General features: G+C 38.2%; 1 protein-coding gene across 9 annotated transcripts in view; it reads right to left on the reverse strand.

The window, feature by feature from the left end:
- The window catches only part of LOC131320959 (phototropin-2-like), a 34,523-nt gene extending 9,128 nt beyond the window's left edge, over positions 1-25,395 (reverse strand). For 5 of the 9 annotated variants that reach the window (XR_009198424.1, XM_058351898.1, XM_058351905.1 and 2 more), the window contains exons 1-14: positions 22,774-23,026; positions 21,042-21,862; positions 19,662-19,844; positions 16,817-16,908; positions 16,473-16,734; positions 15,098-15,314; positions 14,058-14,128; positions 13,246-13,352; positions 13,077-13,126; positions 12,893-12,997; positions 10,429-10,488; positions 7,877-7,966; positions 7,022-7,098; positions 2,987-3,071 (exon numbers count right to left, since the gene is read on the reverse strand). Coding sequence is in view for 8 of the 9 variants with exons in the window: in XM_058351898.1 (XP_058207881.1) it covers positions 2,987-3,071; positions 7,022-7,098; positions 7,877-7,966; positions 10,429-10,488; positions 12,893-12,997; positions 13,077-13,126; positions 13,246-13,352; positions 14,058-14,128; positions 15,098-15,314; positions 16,473-16,734; positions 16,817-16,908; positions 19,662-19,844; positions 21,042-21,802 (2,160 nt within the window). In the remaining variant the exon portion in view is untranslated. Of the gene's footprint in view, positions 1-2,986; positions 3,072-7,021; positions 7,099-7,876; positions 7,967-10,428; positions 10,489-12,892; positions 12,998-13,076; positions 13,127-13,245; positions 13,353-14,057; positions 14,129-15,097; positions 15,315-16,472; positions 16,735-16,816; positions 16,909-19,661; positions 19,845-21,041; positions 21,868-22,773; positions 23,027-25,290 lie in introns of those variants that run through there. The other 4 variants (XM_058351899.1, XM_058351902.1, XM_058351901.1 and 1 more) reach the window with 4 other exon arrangements.
- Positions 25,396-25,557: the final 162 nt, after the last annotated feature.

Consider the following 25,557-nt stretch of genomic DNA (forward strand, 5'->3'; position numbering starts at 1 on the left):
CAAAAGCCTAGCTCTGATACCATGTCAAAGCATCCAACTCAAAACCAATTGGCAATGAGGGAAGAGGCTGCTCAGGATCATATACTAGTTTTTGAGGTGATGATTAACCGATGTGGGACAAGCTCTAACAAAGAGTCTCTCTTTTGCGACAATCAGAAGAAAATATATGTGCTTCCACCAGACATACCTAAAGCCGTTTTGAAACATACATTATCCTGGGTTGACAAATAGTTCAGAACCCAACAAGGCATTACAAGTGACAGGTGCAGATACAGGATTACCATTGGTCCTTACTGATCCAATTGGAGTCTCCCAGTACGAGTGCATTACTTTTTTTGTTTCGCAAGTACTTGCATTACATGACATTCCTGGAAGCCCCAACGCTCAAGTCATTTGAGAATGTGCCCATCAGCGTTTATCATGTTGTCAGGAAACTAGTAAACATAGGAATTGTTTTGACCACTAATCCTTTTGACATTATTACAATGTTCCCCCCAAAAAAGCATTGAGAAAGGTCAAGCATGCATCTGGCTAGGTTTCTGAAACACTTCCGACATGCTTCTGAAATTTTATTCTTTTCGTAGCTATTTGAAACAACATAACAACACAAAATTTTGATCCTTGGTAGCAGCTGTAGGTTTTGATGTGTTGTGAGGGGGGGGGGGAATATGCCTTGGTACATGCCACACGGTCTTGGGTAGAAACTCAACCCCAAAAGCTACTGGTTGAGGGTTCCTTCACTCTTATTCACTTCATGTTACTTTAGTACCCAGGCGATGTGGGATTTCACTTCACATCCTTCCTTGTGCACAGGGGGCTCACTCGACAGCACATGCCGCGTGTTGGCTAGAGACACGCACCTTACCTATCTTTGTAAGTGAGAATGTCCTCACGCTTATATACTTCATATTACCTTAGTACGTAGGCGATGTGAGACTTCGCTTCACACCCTCACACCCTCCCTCGCGCGCAGGGTGCTCACTTGGCCACACCTGCCCCATGCTAGCCAGAGACACGTACCCTACCCATATTGGTACCTAGTTCTAATACCATCTTACACGGTCGAAGGTAGAACTTAACCCCAAAAGCTAATTGTTGAAATTAAGGCTTATCTGTGTCATATTACTAGCATCCGGGCGATAAAGCTTCACACCTCTCACATGCATAGTGCGTGTCTCTTGGGGTTGAGCATCATTTGCGTGAGAGAGGGTGAAACAAAGTCCCACATTGCCTCAGTACTAGAGTAATATGAGGTATATAAGCATGACGGCACCTGATGAATGCAGGATCATAATATTGCTAATCTGGAAACGAAGGATTATTCTGATTATTTCAAAGTGTTTTTTTTTTTGGTTTCTAGTCAGTTTCCTCTAGTTTCTAGTCAAGGTATTTATTACGTGTTTGTATTAGCTACAATCTTGTAATTTTTGTTTTGACTATCTATTTATCTAGTAAGTCGTGTCTTTGCTTTAATAGTGGTCTAGGTATTTGGAAGGTCTTGTTGCAAATTGTCCAGTATTTAGTATTAGTCTTGAAGAGGCGTCTTTGTAATGCCTATAAATAGGTGATCTAATGAAATGAGAAAGGGAGTTGAGTTATTATTGAATTATTTGCAAGTGCGTCTTACTTGGAGTGAGTGATTCCTTCTATAATCAATTGTGTGGCTTGGTCGTGTTAAGTGGCATCCGCTACTCCTGGTTGAGTACTTGAGTGGCATTCCGTGACTATCCCAATATGGAAACAGAGGGTTATTTTAATTGTCCATGGACGTCAGAATTTTGTTTCACTGGCTATTGAGCAATGTGATCCTAGTTTCAATGTTGAGAGTTTTACAAAAGTTTTAACTCTTCAAGATACCCAACAAGGTGTCCCATCGAATACCAATTTAGTTACTGAAAAGCAAAAATCTGAAGAATGGGAATGGATTGAGGTGTTGAATAGCTTGATATACATTGTTGGGCCCATTTACTAGTAGCTATGGGGTTGAATTCTACCCAAGACCATTTAACATGGCATCAGAGTTCAGTTGCAAAGGTCTTGGGTTCAAGTCTCTCTTTGCATTTGTTTCCCGTTTGCATTCTGTGTCTCCCCTCCGCATTCTGTTTTGCTCTATCTCTAAAAATTTTGCATTTTCACGTGCAAGATAGGATTGCACATGAGGGTGTTGAGTAGCTTGATATACATTGTTGGGGCCACTTCCTAACAGTTGAAGTCTATGATAGGGCAATATACAGTTTCATATAATTATCTGAAGTTGAGAAGATTCGGAATAAATTTGAACTTTTTGCCTCCCTCTAACCCCTCTTCATCCTTTCCGCTTATCTACTTCTCTCTTTCCTACTCATCTTCATGAATACTTGATTTCTCCACTCATTTTTCTACTCTTCCCAATCTTAGGTCTCTCTCTTCTCTAATCTCTTCATCTTTCTCTTCCATCCTTCTCATTGGTATGGAAGAAGAACAGATCAACAAGTTATGTTTGTCCACCATAAGTTCATGAAAGTGGCATGAGAGATCATGTTACACTACTACGTAAACAATTACTACTACCTAGTTTCAACGCATGTTTATAAATTTCTAGTCTGTGCAAATAAGAACATAAAGAAAATGCGCACAAACACAGACAAGCACATAAATCCAGTGCATCAGATAATTCTTGTTATGAGGAAGCTATGGAATCCCAAGCACTAAAGGTGAAAACAGAGCAAATGATACTGGGGATTCTATTGCAGGATAGTTACAACCTATGAGTTACGGAAGTGATTTGCAGAGCAAGATCCTCCATTTTACGAGGAACAAATTTACAACATTACAGATTCTCATACTAAACAACTTACGAAGTGGAGAAACACAACCAAGATAGGAATAATCATGCAGTTTCTGGAAGACATTTTCTAGTTATGCAGGTCAAATGTAATCAGCTCAACCATCAACATAAAACAACTACGGTACATATTCCTAATTGCTTTATTATGGCTATTCAAACCTTGTTTCGAGTCAGCATTATGGACTTGTCCATTGCCTTCATGGCAAAAAGTTCACCAGTTCCATTCAGTTCCACCAAATGAACGCTGCAACCAATACCAGCAATGTATAAAGTAGTAGAGAATGCAATTCCACAAAATTCAAAAATGCACAAATGCTTCCAAATATAAAATAATGGTTAAAAAATAAGTTTCCCTGCTATTTATGCCACCATTTAGACTTGGAAAACACTAAACTAATTGCCTTCAAGTTGATCAACCAATTGGAAATACAGCTGAAATGACTTCTTTAAGAAAAGCCACTGTAGTCAGTATCAAAATAAAGACAAGCAAACCAAACCAAACCGAACCGAGCCTTAAGTCCCAATCAATTGGGGTCGGTTCATGAATCCTTTTTCTCCATTAAGCTCGGTCAAGGGCCACTTGTTCACACAAAACCCTTAGACTCATAAAAATAAAATTTTGAGAGATCGTGACTTTACTATGAGGCAGTGCTAGGTAATTGCAGTTCACGATTAGCAATCCATGTCAAGCATCAAAGTGGAAACAAAATAGATGCATATAACTAGTCTAACTACTAGCATCAAGTAATACTACATACGAACAAATATATGTCCACTCTTACGTAAATATAAGCTATAACCATATTTTTTCAGAAAAAATAAGTACCGCAAAAGAAATACACAACAATAAAGGAGGGCAAAAAGTCCAACCAAAAAAGGAAAATAGAAGGCACATGCAGGCATACATGAAGCCAATATCTGTACATTCAAGACAAATGAATCCCCTTGATAGGAGGAGAGACTCAAGCCTTCAACCGTATACTAACTTCTAAAGAATAAGAATCCAATAGCACCCAAATCATCTCATGAAATTCGTTCTTCGTCTCTACATGATCCGTTCTACAGGAAGACAGGTAGGCTAGAATCAACAATAATCCCCCCAAAGGACTATTGGCCAGAACATAAAACAGATGAATTAATGGACCATGCTCTTGTTATCACTGAGTCCTTGACTGAATAAAACCATCAATAATGGATAATTCATAATTAAGAAACCAACTCATTAGGCTCATGATCATAAAGTTTTACAAGAAATTCAAATTGCAAGACATCAGGTGCAAGTAGGAAGGACCTGTGGATGCAATGTCACAAACCATGAGAATGAGATAATTAGTGCATTAAGGTGGAAAAAAAATAAAGGAAACTTCAACGTTACATCCTTGAGAACTGTAGACTCCTAGTTACCCACAAAGAAGTAAGTGATGGGTTTCCATGTAGATCCAAAATATTCACCTCACAAAATACCAGAATCCCAGCCTTAGCCCAAATCTCATACGCTTAACAATAAACTGCCATAAATGATCATACACAACAAGGAACTTCCATGGCCACTAACGTTAGAAAGGTTTAGTCATAAGTAAATAATTCTCAAACCAAGAACCACTTTGTTCTTTGGAAGCGAAACGGCATCCAACTATCAATGGTCATTCTTCCTCTTATCACTATTGGATAGCTTGATACACATTGTTGGGTCCATTTTTAAATAGCTTAAGCTTTTTGGAAAGTTGGTGACCTAATATGGTTTCAAAGCTTTGTTTTTTTTGGGAGGACTTGGGTTGAAGTTTATGTGTCTCTATCTGGTCTCATTTGCTTTCTATTTCTCTTAATGCATGGATGTGTTCGTCTCCATGTGCAAGACAAGGTTGCAGATGAGGAGGGTGTTCTGTAACTGAGATATTCATTATTCAATCATTTCCTAACATCTAAATCTTTTGGGGAAGTTGGTGATTTAACAACAGAACTTTCCTACACAAAGTTCTTCGACGAAATTTCTACCTTATTTGCCACTCAGAAGGAACCTTAAACAAAGATACAAGAAGGGAAACACCCCTTAGTCCAATTCCTCCATCTAAGATCAAACCCTTTCTTTTGCATAACAAAATCCAACTTAAAGTACAATTTCCTTCTTTCATTAGCTAAATCCAAATACATCTCACTCTACAAAGGAAACCTGTAAGAAGAGATAGTATCCTTAAAGACCAGTCTTTTACCTTGGGCAGAACTACCACTAAGATCTTGTATAAAGATGTACAGAGCTAATTAATAGAGAAAAGAGAGTCGATAATCTTCAAAGAGTTCTCCTTTCTTGGCATAAGAAAAACAAAAGCAGCATTTATAGAAGAATTCGCAATTCCACTCTCAATAGATTAAGCACGAACTTTTTCACAAATCCCATACCAATTTGATCTTATCCATCCACGATTCATCAAAATACAAAGGCTACTCTATTCTAAAGGCTTTATACTTATGGAGGACTCCAAACATTCCACCATGGCCTAGAGACCCCACCGAATAGCAAACCTTGAGTAAAAAAGGAAATATACTTGAACAAGTTGATCTTAGCTATCCACCAACTATTGAAAACCAACCCACCATCTCTCTACATACTTTTCTTCCGTCCTCCCATTTCCCACCCTATGAACTAGAATTTGATTATTGCAATTACAAGTGAAGATTTTAATGATCATGTAGGAGTACAAAAGGAAAGGTATGAGGTGCATGGTGGTTATGGATAGGAAGAAGAGCCTGGGAGAGCATTCAAGATTTTGCAATAGTTGCTGATCTTAAAGGAATTAACACTTCGTTTAAAAAAAGATAGGGACACTTGATCACTTCCTTTAAATAAAGATAGGGACACTCGATAACTGCTAAGGAGGGTCAATTTCATTTCATTTTGTGCTAAGAAAGAAGACTGCGTGACATGTGAAAATGCAAGGCCATCCCTGGAGAGAGATTAACATCACAAAAGAGACTAGTAGCACAAACCTCTCAAACAACATAGATTAGTAGTATTACACGACTACATTGGGATATCTAACTAAGAAACGCTATGAGAAACCAATAACCAAATGGTGAAAACTTTGTGTAATAAATTAGGAATATATAACTGAAAAATGTATAAAGACGTAATGTGAACTTTAATAACATTGAATTTGGTGGAATCTCTAACCCAATTATCTATCTATCAAATGAAAAGGCCCTTTGACTGCCCTTGATTTAGCCCATGATCATCCAACCATGTTATGAGAGCCCATAAGTCAAACGTGAAGAAATCTAAATACCACAGGGCAAGCATAACTGTAACCGGATTTACAACAAAACCAACTCCTCTAAACATGATTTCATGGAAAGAACCAGTCTATCGTCACTCGCCAAGCCTAGAGGGGCACACACCTTCACTCACTCAATAACAAGGCACACCATTTTATCTTATGGATACTAGTTGGAAATGGTCAAGAACTACCTCGGTTCAATTACTCACCTATGCAAGCACCTCGCCTACTTTGGTGCCCTACCTCGAAAAAGCTCCTCTTGACTATGAACTCACACCCTAACCTACATGGCCTGCCTAGTCAAGAGCGAGGCCTTGTGTACTGGCTGTCAAAGTTCACGGCATCTGTTGCTTGGCTCACCCCACTCTGGAAAGTATTAGACACGAGAGAAGGACCTTTACATGAACACCACGTTGACCAAGTCATGCGATGGTGGCCCGGTAAGGGAATCACACATACTCAAACGTAACTTCCAAGAGTGACCTTACCATTATGGCACAACTCTCCGATAAAGGAGGTCTTCCCCTCCATATCCAACAATCTCACTCACAATTAGAGAGCCCATCCATAGATGAGAGGCTCTTCACCACCACTGACACTTTATCCAAGACTCTCTGTCCCTCCACCTTCAGTGGTGAAATATCATCACAGTGTTGCTCTTTTTATACGTAGGTAGTAGAGATATGACCTAAATTAATATGATCAAAGGATGATCAAAACTCAAAAGGATGGTAACAAATAAAAAGAGGCCTATTAGGGTAATAACAGATACAATCCTTACACCTTTAGAATGTCAGCACATGAAAGCTTACAGCCATCCAAGAGAGTAATGCCAAAGTTTAAACTTTAAACATATAGGAAAACATCATATTATCTCAGCATGCTATATCTCACAAGTTCTCAATAGTATCCAGTTAACTACCTGCCAGTGTCTCCGCATCCCAAAGGTCTAATAGGCTTGAAATGATTAAGCCCAATTCGTTCACCCCTTGCAGTGACCTACGAATGCGAAAGTGAGTTAAACCTAGATACAAAATGAGAGTTGCAAGAATTTTACAAGTTGTAGATTGAACTACAATTTTAGCCTTCAGATGATAGTAAGAATATGCAATCATTACTCGGAATAGAAGCCTTTAAAACCATTCTTTCCATCAGTTGTTAGCTTATGGCGTTCAAACATATGCAATTACTGCCTCAATTTAGCAAGAAACCTGGATATGAAGATTATACATAGGTATACGGTAACAACACTCAAAATTTATGCGTCAGGATTTAAGTTTTGCATTTCTAATGTCTTTCTCATGCATGAACCTTCAAAATTTGGCAATCCCTAAAAGAAAATCATGGTTCCCTAATGAAGATTTCAGGGGAGTGAAACCATCTACTAAACAAAAAGCATTGAAATTCACTGGCAAATTTTGAGAAGTTGAAATAGGCAAAGGAATATTGAATTTCCAGTACAATGTAAGTAAATTTAAATAGAAAGGCAACACCAAATTTAATCTTGTTATTCCTAAAATGAAGTATAGACTGGGAAGCAATGGCCTTTTCACGTACAATAGATGTAATGCAATTATTTGATGCAAGATCAACCTGAAAAGGTAAGTCACCAAGGCATTTATGCCAACCATCATGACGTAAAAAGGCTAACATCGACTTACACTCCACTAAGGCTTCTTCAGACATCTTTTGTTTAGCCATATTATAGGACTCCTATTACTCAAACTACTGAACGGGTCAAAATAACATAATGGGAACGTAAACTTAAAAATTGTACCTTTTGTATAGCAGCCCATGAAGCACTATCCTTTTTATGAGGCCTTGGGTAGACAGGTTTAGAATGGATAGCCCATAAATCTTCTGGTTTCTGGAAGAGGCACAATACAAAGGTCACATCAACCTTAGTTCAGCATACTTGATAAAAGATCATCACGTCATTGGACTATCAAGGGGTGACTCACTAAAAACTAAACAAGTAGAAATACAACAATAATAAATAAAAGTTGTGCAACTTTTGAAAAATTAACACATTACCCATAAAGAACTGTCAGAAATACATCAAGTCAGTTGTAGGGAATGACAAGGATACCTTTTTATGGCTGGATAATTGGCACACCTTGGGTCCACTGTATCAGAAATTTGGCAGCAGGGTGGTGTTTAATCTTGGAAGGTCTCTTGGGGCTAAGGTGGACTCAATTATTAATGATGGTAGGTGGAGATGGCCTCGGAGTAGAAATGCTACAGTCAGAGATTGTGGATGGTACAGCAAGGGATCTTGTCCCAAAAATGAATAGAGAGGATCAAGTTGTCTGGACTTTGAATTCTAATGGCAAGTATTGTGCTAAGTCAGCTTGGTTAGCAATTAGAACAACTAACTCTGAAGTGGTGTGGTGCCCTTTGGTTTGGTTTAACAAACATGTGCCGAGGTTGCAATCTTGGGGGATAGCTATGGATTCAAATTGTGTTTTGTGTCATGGTGGAGTGGAAGACCACAATCACTTATTTTTTTATTGTTCCTTTTCTTAGTTGGTTTGGCAGTCCTTAAAGAATTGGAGTGGTTGGGGGCAAGCTTTCAGGTTGTTGGACGCTGAGATTCAATGGGGTGTTCTTTATTGCTCTGGTAAGTCTCTGAAAGCTGTTGTTTTCAAACTTTGTTTGGCTGCCATAGTCTATCATCTCTGGAGAGAGAGGAATTTTTGTATTTTTCAACAAAAAGGGGAGACTCATGTTGCAGTTTGCAAATGGGTTTGGGGGGAAGTGAGATTTTATATTAGCTCTTGGAGAAATCGGCCAAGTTCTGCCTCTAATTTGAAGGACTGCTCAGAATGGGGGATTCCTATGAGGGTGTTTAAACATCAGTAGTTCTCTTAATCTGTTTCTTGTCTGTTTTGTTGCTAGAGTGCAGTTAGGCTCTTGTGTTTTTTATTTCCCTGGTGGTGTTGGTTTGTATCGTTCTATCCAAGGCTATTTCCTTGGCTTTTAGGGCTTGTCCCTTTTTATGAAAAGGAAACTGTTCCCAAAAAAAAAAAACTGTCAGTAGTAAAATACAAGTCTACCGGACAAAATCAAGCCTTGTGTCCTGGCCAACTGGGTTGGCCATATAAATCTTTTTCCTCCATTGCACCCTATCAACGGCTATATGCTCAATTAAATTTTTATCAATTCAGGTCCTACCCTCCCCCTAACATACCTCTTTGCAGAACTATCATTTCTCTTCATCTCTTCCTGGTCGTTGCATTTGTTGGCTTTCATTGCATGTGACCAAACCACTGTAATATGTCTACTATCTATTTATCTTTGATTGGTGTACACTTACCATTCCATGAATGCTGTCATTTCGACTTTGATATCTCATAGTCTTACCACACAACAATCTTACCATTTTCTTTTCACCTAAAATAATTTTAGCGACGTGCTCTTATTTAGTTGTATAAGATCTTGTCTAATATAGCCTCCTTGGTCGAATAGTTGTCATATAAAATGTTCGTTTCTATTTTTGTGTATGTCAGTCAATTGAATAGTATGCTAGAAGCACCCTCCCCCTGAGAAGATACACTTGGTTTCTGTGGGTTAGATCATCCCTCATCTCTTCATCCTTGTTAGGAATTGTCTCGATAGCAGTACTGTATTATTATAGCATGTGGCCTTCACTTCTTTTATACTAATAGATCCATTGTTATCAAGTTCACATCACAGTTGACTCCAATGCTTTCCTCCACATTCTAACTATACATCTACAAATACAATACCCTTACCAAACGGTATATGCCATTTAACATCACTATGAATATGTCTAGTCAACTCATCCATAGTTGGTTGGTTAATTTTCTTTGAAGGTACTAGAATATGACCATTGATATATACATCCTCCATCCCAATTTGTTTGCCTAATTACGGGATTCCAACTTATTAATGGGAGTCATGGGACAAAGTGATTACTATCCAAAAGCTTTGAGTTTCCAAGAATGCCCTCCACCTTTTTGGCATTAAATGACAAGGCACTTTCTCCAATGCATAATTTCTTTAAAAGAGAGATGGCATTATGGAAATTTTTAGAAGTCAACTTAGAATTGGACAAACATTATGGGACATGTAATAGTAAAAAAGGAGACAAACAAATTGGGACGGAGGGAGTACTGCATAAAGGGCATAATATTCAAAGAACGTACATGAGGATATCAAAATATGGAGTTGGGGGAAAGGGAGCCATGGTGCTTATCGCGCAAAAAAAAAAGATTGTAGCATCAGCAATCTATCAAAACATAGACATAAGTTCATTACAACATCACCTATGGATCAATCAAACATAGAGCAAAATGAGTACCTTACCAAGTTGGCATCAGGAAGTTCTCGAACAGCCTCATCAACATTTTCTGCAGTAGCTTTGACCTGGAAAAAGAGAAAAGTGGTAAAGCACTGCAAGAAATTTGGTTCCATAATGAGTGAAGGATATCTGCTGGATTATCAATATTAAGCTCCAAAAGCTCCAAACAAAAATCACAGTAGGATTACTAAGAGGTCAGATACTAAGCGAAGCTCCCAGCCAAATCACCAAGGGGGCCCCCATTATGAGAATCCTTCATCTGCTGACCTGCGCACTTCACATGGCTACATAGGTTGTTGTGACTTGTGACAGTTTCTTACACTCAGTTGCTAAAAAATCTACCATTCACCACGGGAAACACCTATAGAAGCGGTGACTGAGGCATCCCCAAACCAAAGCTATTTCTAGGTTTGGACTTAGCACCAGGGCACCAGTGAAAATGTGTGTTGTAGAGGGTGCCTTGGGCCCTTGGCTTTGATAGAGTGCCCTGGGAGCAGTTTTTTGTACGCACTTTACTTTGATTGCTCTCCACTTTGGCACTTCTGTCATATAAAGAAATTCTGTACAGATCCTTAAACTATCTTTTTTAAAATACAACTTTAAAAAATTTTGTTTGTTATTTTTTTTTGAACTGCTGTTTGTTTATTTGTTAGCCCTTTCAAATTGTATGCAGGCAATTAATCTAGCGTAAGTACGGAACTCTACTTTTGGTACACATCAATCCTAAGAAAAATATTTCTCTATCAAGTTGCATAAAATGTCATAACCCCCTACTATTTTATATTCCTCTACTTTTTATCCCTTCTAGGCGGCACCCCACGCGATAAAATCCTAGTTCCGTCCCCTGCCCCTGGGCCCTCTACATTTTGCCCGTTTGCTCACACAATTGTGGCACACTTCTCACACATCCCGAATAATACTATCCAACTTTTCACTGCAGAATTTGTATTGTTGCCATACCTTATTGGATTATTTACTGAAATGCCACTTGAAAGTGTGCCTCAAGGTGAATCTGTCTACAACATTAGCATCTTCTACTTTGCCTGGCCTCTATCATTGCAACATGTCATTTGCAAATCACATATTTTCCATGTGAAAAATGCCCCAGGCTAGAACTCCTCGGAGAACTGGGATGACTTACTGCTTGGCCATCTGGTAAACTTCCCTCAAACAAAGTAGAAGCCTGTGGATTATTTGAGGAGAACGAGACTATTATTTGAGGAGAATCGTACCCAAAATATTTTGAAGGTTTGGAGGACCTTTTATAAATTTGAAGAAGAGATTCTAGACCATCTTGTATGTTGGACCTCAAATATAATAAAACCTTTGCCATGATTTTTTGAAGTATTTTGGATGGAAGTGTTAGATAGCTTGATATACATTATTGGGCCCATTCTTAACAGTTTAAGCTTTTGGGATCACAGGTACCTTAACAGAAACATGTACTGGATTTTAAGTTGTGTGGAGACTTCATTTTATACTTATTTTTTTGGTTTCACTTGTTGAGATGGAATACCCTGCATTACCTTTCCTTATGATTGCTCTCTTATCACCAAAATAACAGAGGAACTAAATACAACCATCATGCGACTTCAAAACTAACAAATTATAACGTGGGGGACCAACGAAACTATCAGGCTCCATTTGGATGGACGTGGATCTTACAGAAAGGCATTTGACATTAGTATTCCATGAGAATACCTCAAATTTAGGTATGAATGTTTACATATGGGGCGAATTCAATGAGAATATCTCAAATACTATGTCAAGGGAGGGCTTCAAAATCCTCGGTTAAGGATTGTAGTTATACCACAATCCCCATATACTATATCTCTTCTACCTCTAATCCTTCTTTCGCTTTAGTTTCACAAACCAGCTGTAGTAAGCCTCCTATACTTCTATTAAAATCCAACATCAGTTGCCTTCATCTATAATTCACATCTATCCAAATGAGCCATAGCTATAGAGAGCACAAACTCCAAGACACACTCATCAATAAATAACACAACAAGAATTAAGCATTGACATCATGACTACACCCACATGTAATTGTGAACCTATAATTAGGGTTTTGGTTTATTGTTATTTAATATTGTTTTAAGGGTAGAATAGTCTTTCAATTACATTAGGGTTTTCTTTGGAGAAGACGATGATTGACAAAAAGGTGAGAAGCCGATTGAGATGCAACAGCCAAGGGTGGCTATGATACCATAATAACTTTGCTAAAGGAAAACAACCATTTATTGCATAATGACTTGATTACAAGACAGAAGATGTACAAGGTTAAATAGAGACTAGCTAGGCTAAACAAAGAAAACCATAATGTAATTGAAAGACTATTCTACCCTGAAAACAATATTAAATAACAAATAAACCAAAACCCTAATTATACGTTCACAGTAAAATATCTCATTCACAAAAAATTGAACTACAAGAATCCACATACTTGCAAAGAGAACAAAAAAATACCAGCTTAGCACTTTGTTGCTCTGTTATCTCTGACAGCCGGTTTCTCAAGGGTTCCAAATGATCACTTCCGTCTAGTTGAACACCAATGAAGTATTGAAGTTCTCCCTAAAATACAAAAAGGGACCCAAACACAGAGTTCATTAAGGACATTAATAAAAAGGAATAAGACACATCTCATAACCACCTTTTGATCACGCATTGGCTGCAAGTGGAACAAATTCCAAAATTTCTTCCCTGCAAATTTGTCAAGCACCAAATCACACACTGAGCACATCAACATGTTCCACTTCTTGAAAAAACACCATAGTTTAAAGCGCATATGTGTCACCAGGATACTAAAACCAATAACTTACCACTTTTAGTATAATTTATCAGCTGAACAGTGATTTCTCTTTGTTCTCTTATAGCATCCCTTATCATTGATACAGTTCCTTTATCTGTTTCAGGTCCTTGAAGAAATCTGCATGATCAGATGAAACTTATCATCTAGAATTTCTAATGTATAACTGCAAATAAAGTTAGTAGCACGGACGAAGAGAGGGAGTGTCAGGGGGTGAATATGTAACATTCATGCCACAAAATGTCACACCAATTCCAATTGTGCACTGACTTTATGTGAACGAACCACATTTACATGTTTTTGTTTTCTTTTACAGCTAGCATTATGGCAGTATAAATGAGAAGACTAAAATGGTAGGTGAGTTCAACTAGGTGGCTCAAACAGCGAATAGTGAATACCCAAATCGTAGATTTGCAAGTTCTCTCTGAATTTTTTTTTTTTTTGAACAGCAAAAAAGAAATTTATTAATCTTTGGAAACAAATTACAAAGATTAAAAGGATCCAAAGCACGAGGCATCAAAGCAGAGCAAGAGCAAACCCACAAAAGAAGGCCACCCCCTTACTCCAACAATCATATGCCGCCGGGAACCGGAAGGGAAATTATCGACTGTAAGGTAAGGTAAAAAAGTAATTATGCTCCATTCAACCATTCCTATACAATGAACTTGAAAAGACAAAAAGATGGAAAAACCATAACTTTACCCAGAGCAAAGATACTAAATCCTTATCTAGGTAATGGGCCTAATGGCTAAACTATCAAAATAACAATAATCAAAAATCAGAAACTCATACAACAGTATCTTCCAACAAATGAGAAACTCTTACCGACAATTTCTTCCAATAATTTCTTCTCGCATATACTCTGTCAACTCCAGAAAGCTATCAGAAGCAAATATCTGCATATTAAGGACCAAGTTCTAACTTCCCTATAGAAGCTGAAAATGAAATAGGGAGCATGTTTGGCACCTAAAAAGTACAGTGAAAGACAAAAAAAACAAAATGAAGCACCTTTTCCAAGAGGCCATTGACGAACAGTTTTAAGAACAATAACAATAACTCTACAAAGTTCAGATAAATATTTATAAGGATCACAGGCATGAACATAGAAGGAAATTAACATGAGGCATGTGACTGCTAATGCACAAAGTTATCACTTATCCATATTCCACTAGAAACTAAATGAAAGAATATCATGGATGTGCATCTCTTATGGATATTCTTAGATGCATACAAAACATTTCTGGCATAATTAATGAGGCTGGCAGGGGGCCATGGACTTCCTTATATGCATGAAAATTTATTGGGTGTTTCCAGTTTTACATAAACAAAGAACTTGGTACAGTACTACATAAACTTTGCACTCAGGATGACTCTAATTCTCTCTGTTTGCTGTTGGCCTTCCGAAGAAGGAAACCATATCCCATGCTTGTACTCTTGTAGTTCATTTTCGGTGCAGGATTATTGAAAAAAACAAACTTTTCCAAACACTGTTGTCACTTTGTTGAACGATCTGATACTTCTACGTCAAATCTATACCATATTTGTGCGATAGGGATAGACTATTTGAAGCTTTCTGCCAGAATAATAACTTCAATTCTTCATCTCTTAGCACTCATCTTAAAACTTTACATAAGCACTCAAGAATGTACTCTGGTCCTACCCAGCCTGCAATTGACTAGGGAATACAAATTTACCAGAACAAAAGCTATCAAGTTGGATAGTAAGTTCAGAGTAAATCATAAACTGTAGAAATAATAGGAATGTAGATTTATTTAATTTGTGAAAATATCAGCAAAAATCTGTATTGCAATTAGGTAGTTATAACAGCAAAACTAACAAAACTTAGCTTGTGTATTTTATCTTACGATTGGGTTATCAGGAAGCCTAGGATCAGTTATCACAAAATTTTTTTCAATGCGTTCCAATGTGGTTGCCAGGTCAATTCCTTGACGCATATCCCTTTCTCGTTCAGCATGGTCCCAACTATCAGACCGCTCTGTTTCTTTCGTCATCAGAACCTCTGGCTCAATACTTTGTTCATATTCGTGCCTGCCAGCATAGCTTAGAGACCTTCCTTTAAACCTGCAAAAACTTGACACTGGATACATAAGTATGCATCCAGCACTAAATATGGCCTTCTGGAACATTCGTGATAGAAAAGTTGAGAATGTCCATGTCTGAATCAGCTAAATGGAAGGCAAGTAGGAACCAGAGAAATTCGAACACATGATATAAATATTTTCTGTGATTTTCAGTGTCGAGAAAATCAACTAACAAAAATGCCAAATATGACCTTGATTTCAAGGATTGAAGTGTCGAGATCTAGTATACTGTCTACATCTACCTGCTGTTCGGAGTACAAAATTAGTTTCAAAGTCAGCAAGGTATGCTTGAAATTCGGATTTTGCAAACCTTCAAACCAGTTTTGAAATGGAAGAAAAAATAAGGCAATCTAGATGCAATTGAATGAGCTTGTCTTAGATTTTCTCCATCGAAAGGTTTGGGTCAACCTTACAAATAACATGGAAAAGTCATAATTCTCTTGGAATTTTGGACGAATTTCACAACACCAATTGGCCCAAAAGCTTAAGCTATTAACAGATATGAAATTGGCGGAACAATGTGGATCAACTTGATAAATTCATTATATGGTCTCAGCAGTCACTTCTCACTCCTATTCCTATACTTACCTCCATCTATTACCTCAACAGAAGCCAATGAGGCAGGCAAGTACTCTTTGTTTATCTGTTTCATTTCCCACTAAGTTAAGATAAGTGCACTTAATAAGTGATATTGCTTCCAGTGTAGCAGTGTCGACAGCATCAAGTGATACGTATTGAGAATCAGGTGAACAAACAATGGATGCATACATGGAATTAGTACAATCATCTCTATGTGAGACACAACTATCAATGTCTGCATACAATGAAAAAAGTGTGGTCAATATATTTAAATGAAAAGAACCAATTTATGTTGGTAATAGACCCATATAATGACACATCTCTGAGTAGCCCATGACCAGAAGTTTGGAACCCTCTGAAAATTATAAAAAACCCTTGACATCTTCTTTGTGGAAAACATCACACAGCCCAATTGGAAACTAACCATCATTCTAAGCAACACATGTCATCTGCTGGCAGTACTGATACATAGCACACAACAAGGACAATCAAAGTACCCCTAACCAGTCTTGGTGACAAAGTAAAAATGCAAACATTCACTAATGAAAAGAGGACTCACCCCATTAAGGAAATGCGCACAGATTTTCTGGATTTTTGGCCAAACTCCAGGGAAGAACCTGCACGAGGTATATGAATTCCAGAAACCAATTGAGGGGTCTGTCTGCCTGGTACACTCATGTTTTCAATTTCAGCAGGTTTGGGCAGAATATAATCAAGGTTGAATTCCTCCTCCTGCTTTACAGACTGCGTATGGGATCGTGGATGCTTGACAATCTGGACCACCTCCGTGATTGATCCTAAAGCCTCCTCCTTTTGACGAGCTGAAATACAGAAAGTAACAAAGATGAAATGTTTCTAGGACATTATAAAACCAAATCAAGTGGTTACTGTGGTTTAGCTTACCATCATAGCGGATCAACGACTTTGGCAAACCATTTGGTCGTAATGCCTTGTCATTCACACCTTCAGTATATTTGCTGACTTCAACCTGCATGCTGCAGAAGAGGCATTGGTCACTCAGATTGGACAAGTTCATATCAAAAAGGTAACTTTAATTAGATAATCCAAAAGTACAACCAAGTAAGCAGAAGATAATCCAGAATTATGTACAAGGCTACAACTAACAAATTATTAATCCCGCATTACTCAACAAAAAAACTACAAAAGGATGACAAATTCACAGTTTCAGTTTCACAAACAATTAGAATCCATCAAACAATTAGAATCCATCAAAATATTAATAACTTACGAGTTACATTAATGACTTGTACTTGTGTGTTCAAAGTCATTGGCTCAAACTGCTGCAAAGGTAGTACGATGAGGTTTTCTTTGCAGAGAAGACTTCCCTACTTCGCTGGTTAGCATTGAAGAGAGATACTTGTGTAGCAGTTTGTTACTATGCAAAGTAAGATTATGCTTTAGAATTAGACCTTTATTGCACTAAGATATGGTGCAAGCATAATGCACGTGATCATCCATCCAAATATTTTGAGTAGGTAGTGGCATGAAATAGAGGGGAGATGTGGAATCTAACAATGGACAGTTTGCATCAGTGCTTAAGCTTGTTGTCTTCCCCAAAGGAGGAAAATGGCTATGAATTGGAGGAGGGGGGAGGAAATGGATGAGGTGCTAGTGGATCCAGGGTTATGTCAACAATAACCGCGGTTTATGGCCAATAACCGTCACTGTTGTCATGTCAACAATAGAGGGATTGTTGAGAAATACTTTTCAGTAATTAGATGATGCAAATGTAAAATTTTTAAAACCATTAGAAAAGGTGTTGAAAACTTGATGACAGACAAGTTTCACCCTTTTAAACTTGAAATCTAACCATTTAATAAAAAAAAATGTTTTCATGAACCCATTGGTAGCATGTATGAACACTTTAATGGCGTAAATGGGTTCCTGGAATTAGATGCATGTAGTCTTCACAAGGTTCGCTATTTCGTACATGAAACAGTGATTTTACTATTTGTATCATGCCTATATATGTGGGTATCATGTGCTAGTGTGCTACAATATCGTAAGGAGAGCAAAACTAACAGAGAGATGAGAAATGAGATGAAATATATAATTGGTCCATCCTTAATAGATCCCAGAGGAAAACCTTCTTTATAGATGGCGCTGAGCCTTTTCTTTACTTCCTTGGGAAGTGGCTCATAAACTTAGTTTCATAACAAATGTAACAAGTAGAATCGTGTTCCATTTGCTGTTTTGACAAAAAAGAAGGTAAATAGTGTTGATAAAAGATTGTTACGGTAACAAATTGTTAAATATGGGTGCAAACTCAGTTGAAAAACATGATTCTGACCCATAACTACCATATCATTCATCTGGGCTGAACATTTGGTGCATACTATAAGACTAAGAAAGTCTTGCACGTTTCCAAAACGAAGGCTGTAGCAACACGACGTCGCCTTGATGGAGTGGTAGAGAGCTTCTTGATAGAAAGGTATGGCTGTTATGCAAATTCTAAAAATCCTTCACAGGATGGATAATCACAGAGAGGTGGCACATGAAGTTTCTGTGATACAAACTTTTGGATGTCTCAAAGCTTGAGAGAGATTCTGACAGTGGATAATTTAAGGAAGAAGAGATTAATCATCCCTAGTCAGTGATACATGTGCAAGCATCTCGTTGATGCTGCTTGTCAATTGTAGAATGACGGAGAAATGAGATAAATTATGATCTTCCGTTAATATTGAATGGAAGATGCTTTGAATAAGCACATTTGATGAGTATGTATTGTTAGAGGGGCAGACTGTCCACAAAGAAGAAGATCTTGGAATAAAGCGCCTCTTTCCTTGAAGTAAACCATTTTGAGCGAATGGAAGTCAATATTGGAGGCATTTGTATAGAAGGCAATTTTGGAAAATGACGGCTCAGGACATGTTTTGAAAATTAATACCCGCCAAGGACATGCTGAGAAAATTTGTTAATGTTGAAAATATCCTTGGCGGGTATTAATTATCAAAACACGTCCTTGGCCGTCATTTTCCCGACAATTTTCATAGGTTTGCTTTCGTGAGAGTTCATCAAACCCTTGGCAATAACTGAAGAGAAACAGTACATTAGCCTTGTCCACAATCAAGGTCACTGCCTTCTAACCAGCAGAATGGACAAGGCATGGCTGCAACTCTTACATATCACGTGCTAGTTGATCGAATCCTGTTTGAAACTTGTGTTGGGTCAAGCAGCTGCTTTCTTTTTGGGGATTAAAATAGCCCACTCGACATTCACTTTGCCATTTTTTCAATGGATAGGCATGAGAGCAACATCTTTCATAATCCAGATGTTTTCATTCGACCATCACAGTAGTGAGTCCATAAAAAGCCAACTAAGAGGACTAATCCTGTTCAACAAGACTAGCAAAATGCAACAAGGCCATGAGATTCTAGTGATTACCCATACAGATTATGATGGGAAAATACCATATAGCAAAATTTTAACATTCAAGGATCAGAGTATAGTTCTTTCAATTATTGCAACTTGCTAGCCTAAGAGCATAACACTTCTGCCTTCTTAGTTGTAACCAATGTCAGGAACATGCTTGCTGACGCCAAGAGAAGGCATGAATACATAACTTTCTACATCATTTACAGGTTATACTACAAGTTTCAGTTTATCTGGAGAATGAAGTCTTGAGGAAAATGAAAAAGGATGTAGTCATTGGACAATTGAAACGGTTTGAGTTTGACAACTAATTATGAAAAATAGAGAAAAAGAAAGTGACAGGAAGAATAATTACCCAATAAATTTGATGGCCTTGCCATTGTCATCGTTAATGGGGGTGACAGTGAGAAGATTCCAGAAAGGAGTGCCATCTTTCTTATAGTTCAAGAGCCTACCACAGTAGCTTTTCCCAGTTTTCACGGCATTCCGTATCTTTGCAACTTCGTCCTGGTCCGTCTCCGGCCCCTGAAGGAAGCGGCTGCATCCAACAAAAGGAAAAAGACCACCGAATTCAACCCCCTTGATTTCCATAGTTACCCCTCCTCAGAGGATAATCAAAAGAAAGCACACAAAGCAATGACACTACAGTCGGAATCTTTTTGGAAACCCGATGATTATTTGTAAACTCTTAGTAGTTTTCATTTGCTCTCCTTTTGAAAAAACGGGGATCATTTTGGAGTCATTTCGTATGCCCATTCTTATGCAATGAATATTCAGGATTCTCAGGCCCTGGTTGGAGGATGGGACCATTTGGGCGTTCTCTTACTGCTGATGTACCATACAGTAAATCTGATTCTCCCATCAACATATAAACAGAAAATAATTTCCATAACTCAAAACTAATAAAAACAAAATTCGCATTTTTTTTCCTCCATTTTTTGTTACTAAGGACATGTAGAGTTGTAGAAGAAAAACCTGACTATAAATATGACAGAGTCCTGCTACACGTACCGACACCCGGCGTAGGGAAATCGTACCGACGGCCGCGCCGGGCCGTCTCCGGCCACCGGACGGCCGATCTGAGCCGTCCAAAAAATTAAAAAAAAAAACGAGGGGCCCAACGCGGGAATCAACGGCATATATATATGTATATACGTATACATATATATACGAAAAGTAGAGTATTTAGATCAAGCACCCTACACACATCGGATGCCGTTGATTCCCGCGTTAGGCCCCTTTTTTTTTTGGACGGCTCGGATCGACCGTCCAGTGGCCAGAGACCACCCGGCGTGGCCGTTGGTACGATTTCCCTATGCCGGGCGTCGGTACCTATATCTTTTCCATATGACAAAATGTGTTACTTGTTTTTGGAAATCCCCACAATAATGTTATGGTGTTATGTGGTCTATTATTAGGTCATGAGAACATATCAATGACCTCCAAGTATAAATATGATGTACATAGGTAACGACTACAATCTCACTCCAATTCAGAGAGTATTGTATCTTCGACATTAACCCAAGATCTACACCGATTATCTGCCAATATCCCACTTTCTCCACAGCCGCAGCCACGACCACCCCAACAATACAAAGTTCATGAATGAAATATTGAGTATCTTGTCTATGTGCTTTGCTGATCAATATACAAGCACTAGAGCCACTGTATGCATTTGTGTGTTTGTGAACACAAGGAAAAAAAAAAGGGGGGGAAACAAATTAAGTTTTCTCACCAATTCCTTCCAATGACCTCTTTTGAGGAATACCCAGTCATGCTAAAAAAGCCGCTACTGGCGTACATGATTGGGCAATCAGGTTTTGTGGCATCCGATACTACAAACGTCTGCTGAAGTGTTGCCAGAGCATCCTTCAACTCCTGAGAGACTCTCGGGATTCCATAGACTTCGTAGTCCTCAGATGTCTGTATTGAGTCAACCGTAAATCTATCGGATAAGTACTTTTTACTACTAATAATAGGATCTTCGTCCCCAGATATTAGTTTCCCAGGCCCACATTCTTTTGTTGTTCTTTTTGCTATGCTCAATGCTGCTGCTTCTTTGGGTGTTACTACTACTGTCTCACCCATATAAGAAAATTCTGGATTGGTATTGATAATACTCCCCTTTAATGACTTTGAGGCAGGGTGATTGTCAACAGTTGTGATATGAGAAATGCTGGGCTCTTGCTGCTCAAATGCCATCCACTTATTGACGGGCTCCCTCTCCCTGTCCCTGTCATTGGTACTAGAAATAGTATTGTCCCTGGATGATTCTCCTTCTTGAAATCGATCAGTATTCGTCTCACCAATACCCTGGCCACTACTACTACTCGGCGCAAGTTCTACCCTGTGACTTGTCGCTGGTTCGAAGACTTCAATTGATTGCTGTTTCCCGGCACTAGAGGGCTGATTATTGATCACAGATGAGGATTCTAACGTTTTAGAGCTTGATGCGGAAGATGAATTCAGCAAAGGAGGAGCATTTGACAGCTCCATTTTCAAGTCCTCTAGGTGAATTTACAGAGCGTTCCACCACCAACCAACACAAAATTGAGCCTGCTCTATGTTTACCAAACCAGAAAATAAGAAATGGAATTCTATCAGAAAACAAATTAATGCACCTTGGAGATGAGAGAGTATGCATTATGCAATCACTACCACGCAAGCATAACTTGTAACTGCAACAACCGTGGATCTTTCCAAGAAGACAATTCTTTAGTATAATCGCCCAATAGATTTTTAAAAAGGAACTCGAATAATGAAATCCACAGTCTATAGGTCTACCACATAGTTGCATGCACTCAAAAAGTCAATCTATAAATTGTCTTGCATTTCTGTTGCAGAAAGGATTGGAAATTCTAAAACCCAAACTCAAAGCGGTAAAAAGGGGAAATAAAAATAGAACAACTTGCGATGATAAAACAAACAAAGCAGGATTGAGGTTTTAATAGAGGGGGGTGATCCAAGAACACTTGCCACAAGTAATATCGATTTCGCAACTGATATTGCACTCATTGTGCTTCCGGCTCTACTATTTAATTGATAAAGAGCCAATCCTCCATATTAGTTCCAACAAATGGTGGTTTTGATGGTTGCCTCTCTAATTTTCTTTGATGTATTTGGATTGTTCAATTGATAGGGACATAAGTTATTTGGGTACAATTTGATGATATACCAGATTGGAGCATGCAGTTTGCTTAAGTAGGTTTTTGCAGTTAAATTCCTTAGGTGCCTGAGGAGTTACATTGCAGTTAATTGTCGCGTGCACCCTCACCTATTTTAAAATAAAATAAAATAAACCATGGAAGTCCAACTCTTAGGATAATGATACATGGAAAACTCAGGAAAATCTTAACATAACTTGTCTGGAGAAAGAATAAAGGTAAGACTACGTAATAAACAAACAAACGGAAACGATACACATGTTAAGAGGTAGTCTTCCCTCAAGAAGTAACTCAGCTGCTTACCCGTACTGTAAGTACAAATACGAATAAAAGCTCACGATTACGGCTTAAGTGCTAAAAGAAGCTGACCCACTTGAGTAATGACTGTAAGGTGCTAAAAAGGAGGTCTCCCAATCCCACAGGCTCTCACCGGAGTCGAAGCAGAAGCTTCCCTAACTATTGTAAAACGGGTTTTAATGGCAAAATGCCATACACCACCAGACAGCGAGTTAAGGATAGAGAAAATGAACTTCAGAGGTTGGCCACAATCCTCATCTCCTCAAATGAATGGCTTCTACTTATAAACAATCATTGGATAATTCCACGAATTTATCCTCAAGTTTCTAACAACCATAGAAACTTCCACCATAGTTTCTACAACTAGACTTCTCTCCTGTTCTTACTCAGTATTTTAATAGTTACCTTTTGTTTTTGGGGTAATGCAGGGCAAAAATGCTACACCCACACTCATTTTTACACCCAAGTAGGCAAGTGCACACCCACACTCATAAGTGTATGAGCTCCACGCACTATACTCGTTCAATGTGTATGGAGCCCACACAATATGTGCGAGTGTGTAAATTGGTGTGGTTGTAGCATTGCTCAATGTAGGGTGTGGGCTCCAAATTTCATACGCTTGCGCGTGAGAATGAGATAGCCCCAAGTGTTGCTGATAAGAAGAATCGAACTTGAGATCTTATGAATGAGCAAATCCCTAAGTCACAAGCAAATACCACTTCAAGTTATTTTAATAGTCTTAGCCTTGTTTTAACCTAATTAAGTGTTTTGTTTATCGGCATTGAACCAAAGTAAGTTGGCCCTACTTGACTTGAAATAGAATATGGATGTACCTTTTGTCTTCCTCTCTAAACTTGGATCAACATTATTTACATTTTGATTCATCTTGACAAAAGAAATTGGAAAGATACAAATTTGAATTTTTGTTATTTTAAAGATTAATTAAAGGCAGAAAACAATAACTGTTTCTCTGAGTAGTACAGTAACTGTTTCACCCAGATAAGAGAATTGTTCATTTGAAAGTCTACCACAACTGCTTGTTCCATTTGGATTGTTATCAATAGTACTCCTTTTTAACAATTGCTTGTGTGGGCAGTTGTGATTTGAGAATAGATGGGCTCTTACTACTCAAATGCCATCCACTTATTGAGGGGCTTTCTATCCCTGTTTATTGGTACCTAAAGTAGTAATGTCCCTTGATGATTATCCTCCTTTAGATGGAACAATATTTTTTCACCAATACCTTGACTACTGCTTGGTGCACGTTCTACCCTATGATTGAGCGCCAATTTGAAGACTTCCATCGATTGTAGTTTTTTCTTTACTAAAGAGTTCATTATTGTTTACAGATGAGGATTGTGATGCTTTAGATCATTTATGCGAAAGATTAATTCAGCAGAGCAGGAGCACTAGATGACTCCATTTTCAAATCCTTGAAATTGAAAAAATCGAATACATTTACAAGGAGTCAATTCTCTAATATGCCATGTAGTCCAGCGTTGGTTCGAGTCTTGCCTTAGACCGTCCATTTCATTCCCCTTGTTATCCACATGTGTTTATCTATTGCTTCATGAGAGCATGTTTCTACTATTATTTCTCACAGGAGAGGGTTCTCGCGAAAATAAATTTCGATAAATTCTACAGCCTGTAGAGTGAGGGTTCTCCTATGCCATTAGTATTCTTCCACCCATGGAAAAGTAGGCTTGAATAATAAGTATGAAGTTTTGGAGTTTCTGCTACTTGAACCTTCAGAGTAACATGATTATTTGAAAGACGTTTCCCGAAGTCCAATAAAGCATCCCATTGAAGAAATGGTCAGCAGAACCTAGGACTCGGGTTTCTCTCGTTCAGCATGGTTATTGTCAGCGTTTTAGGGTTTAGGGGTTAGGGCTTAGGGCAAAGGAACTAGAGAAAACTACAATCCCTAAAGAAGCAAAAGCTTGCGTTTTGGAGCTTAATACAAAGCCAGCTCAAAATGTACTCTTCAAACTTCCAACACCATTTTTCTACTTAGAATCGTTCACTCAGAATTAGATGAAATTGAACACTACATCACTTCATGTGAAATCCACATCTACTCAGCGGAGCACAGAGGTTACAAAAAAAGAATTAAATTTTTTAATTCTACCTTTCTACGATTTTGGTAGGAGATTATTACCAATTTTAACTACATACATAAATACGTATGCTTTTGTTCAAATTCACTGCACACAGTTCAAGACCCATTACCTATAGAGGTAAGAACAACATTTAGCTTCAAAAAATTAATGCCAAAAGCTCTTGATAGCTTCAGAAATTAAACATTTCCAATGGCAGTATAACGTACGAAGACAATGAAGTGAAAACATCACTAAAACACATTCTGAAACCAAATTCAGCACATACCCTTATGAATAAACAGTATGATAATCACAAATACAAAAAAGAAGAAGAAGAAGAGATCGACCCACATCAGATTAATCAACCAATTAACCATCTAAACCATTATCAAATACTAAAATTAAGAGGGTTATGACTACTTACCAGAAAAAAAGATGGGTTATGACAGATGAGTGTGAAGAAGAAGAAGAAGAAGAAAGAAGTACCTACGAATCAGATTGATTTTCTGAAGTGTGGAGGGATAAGGGTATTATAAAAAGGTGGGGAGTGGCACAGGGGACCGCGGGTGAAGGAGAGAGAAAGGGGGTAGTCTGGTAATTTCGTGGGAAGGAGTGGATGTGGTTTGAAAACTCATGCGTGGCTCTCTCTCAAGGGATTTTTTTGCGAAGTTTTTTTGGCCTACTCCAAGAT

This window comes from Rhododendron vialii, chromosome 3a (genome assembly GCF_030253575.1).
Source record: "Rhododendron vialii isolate Sample 1 chromosome 3a, ASM3025357v1".
In the NCBI taxonomy this organism is placed as follows: domain Eukaryota; kingdom Viridiplantae; phylum Streptophyta; class Magnoliopsida; order Ericales; family Ericaceae; genus Rhododendron; species Rhododendron vialii.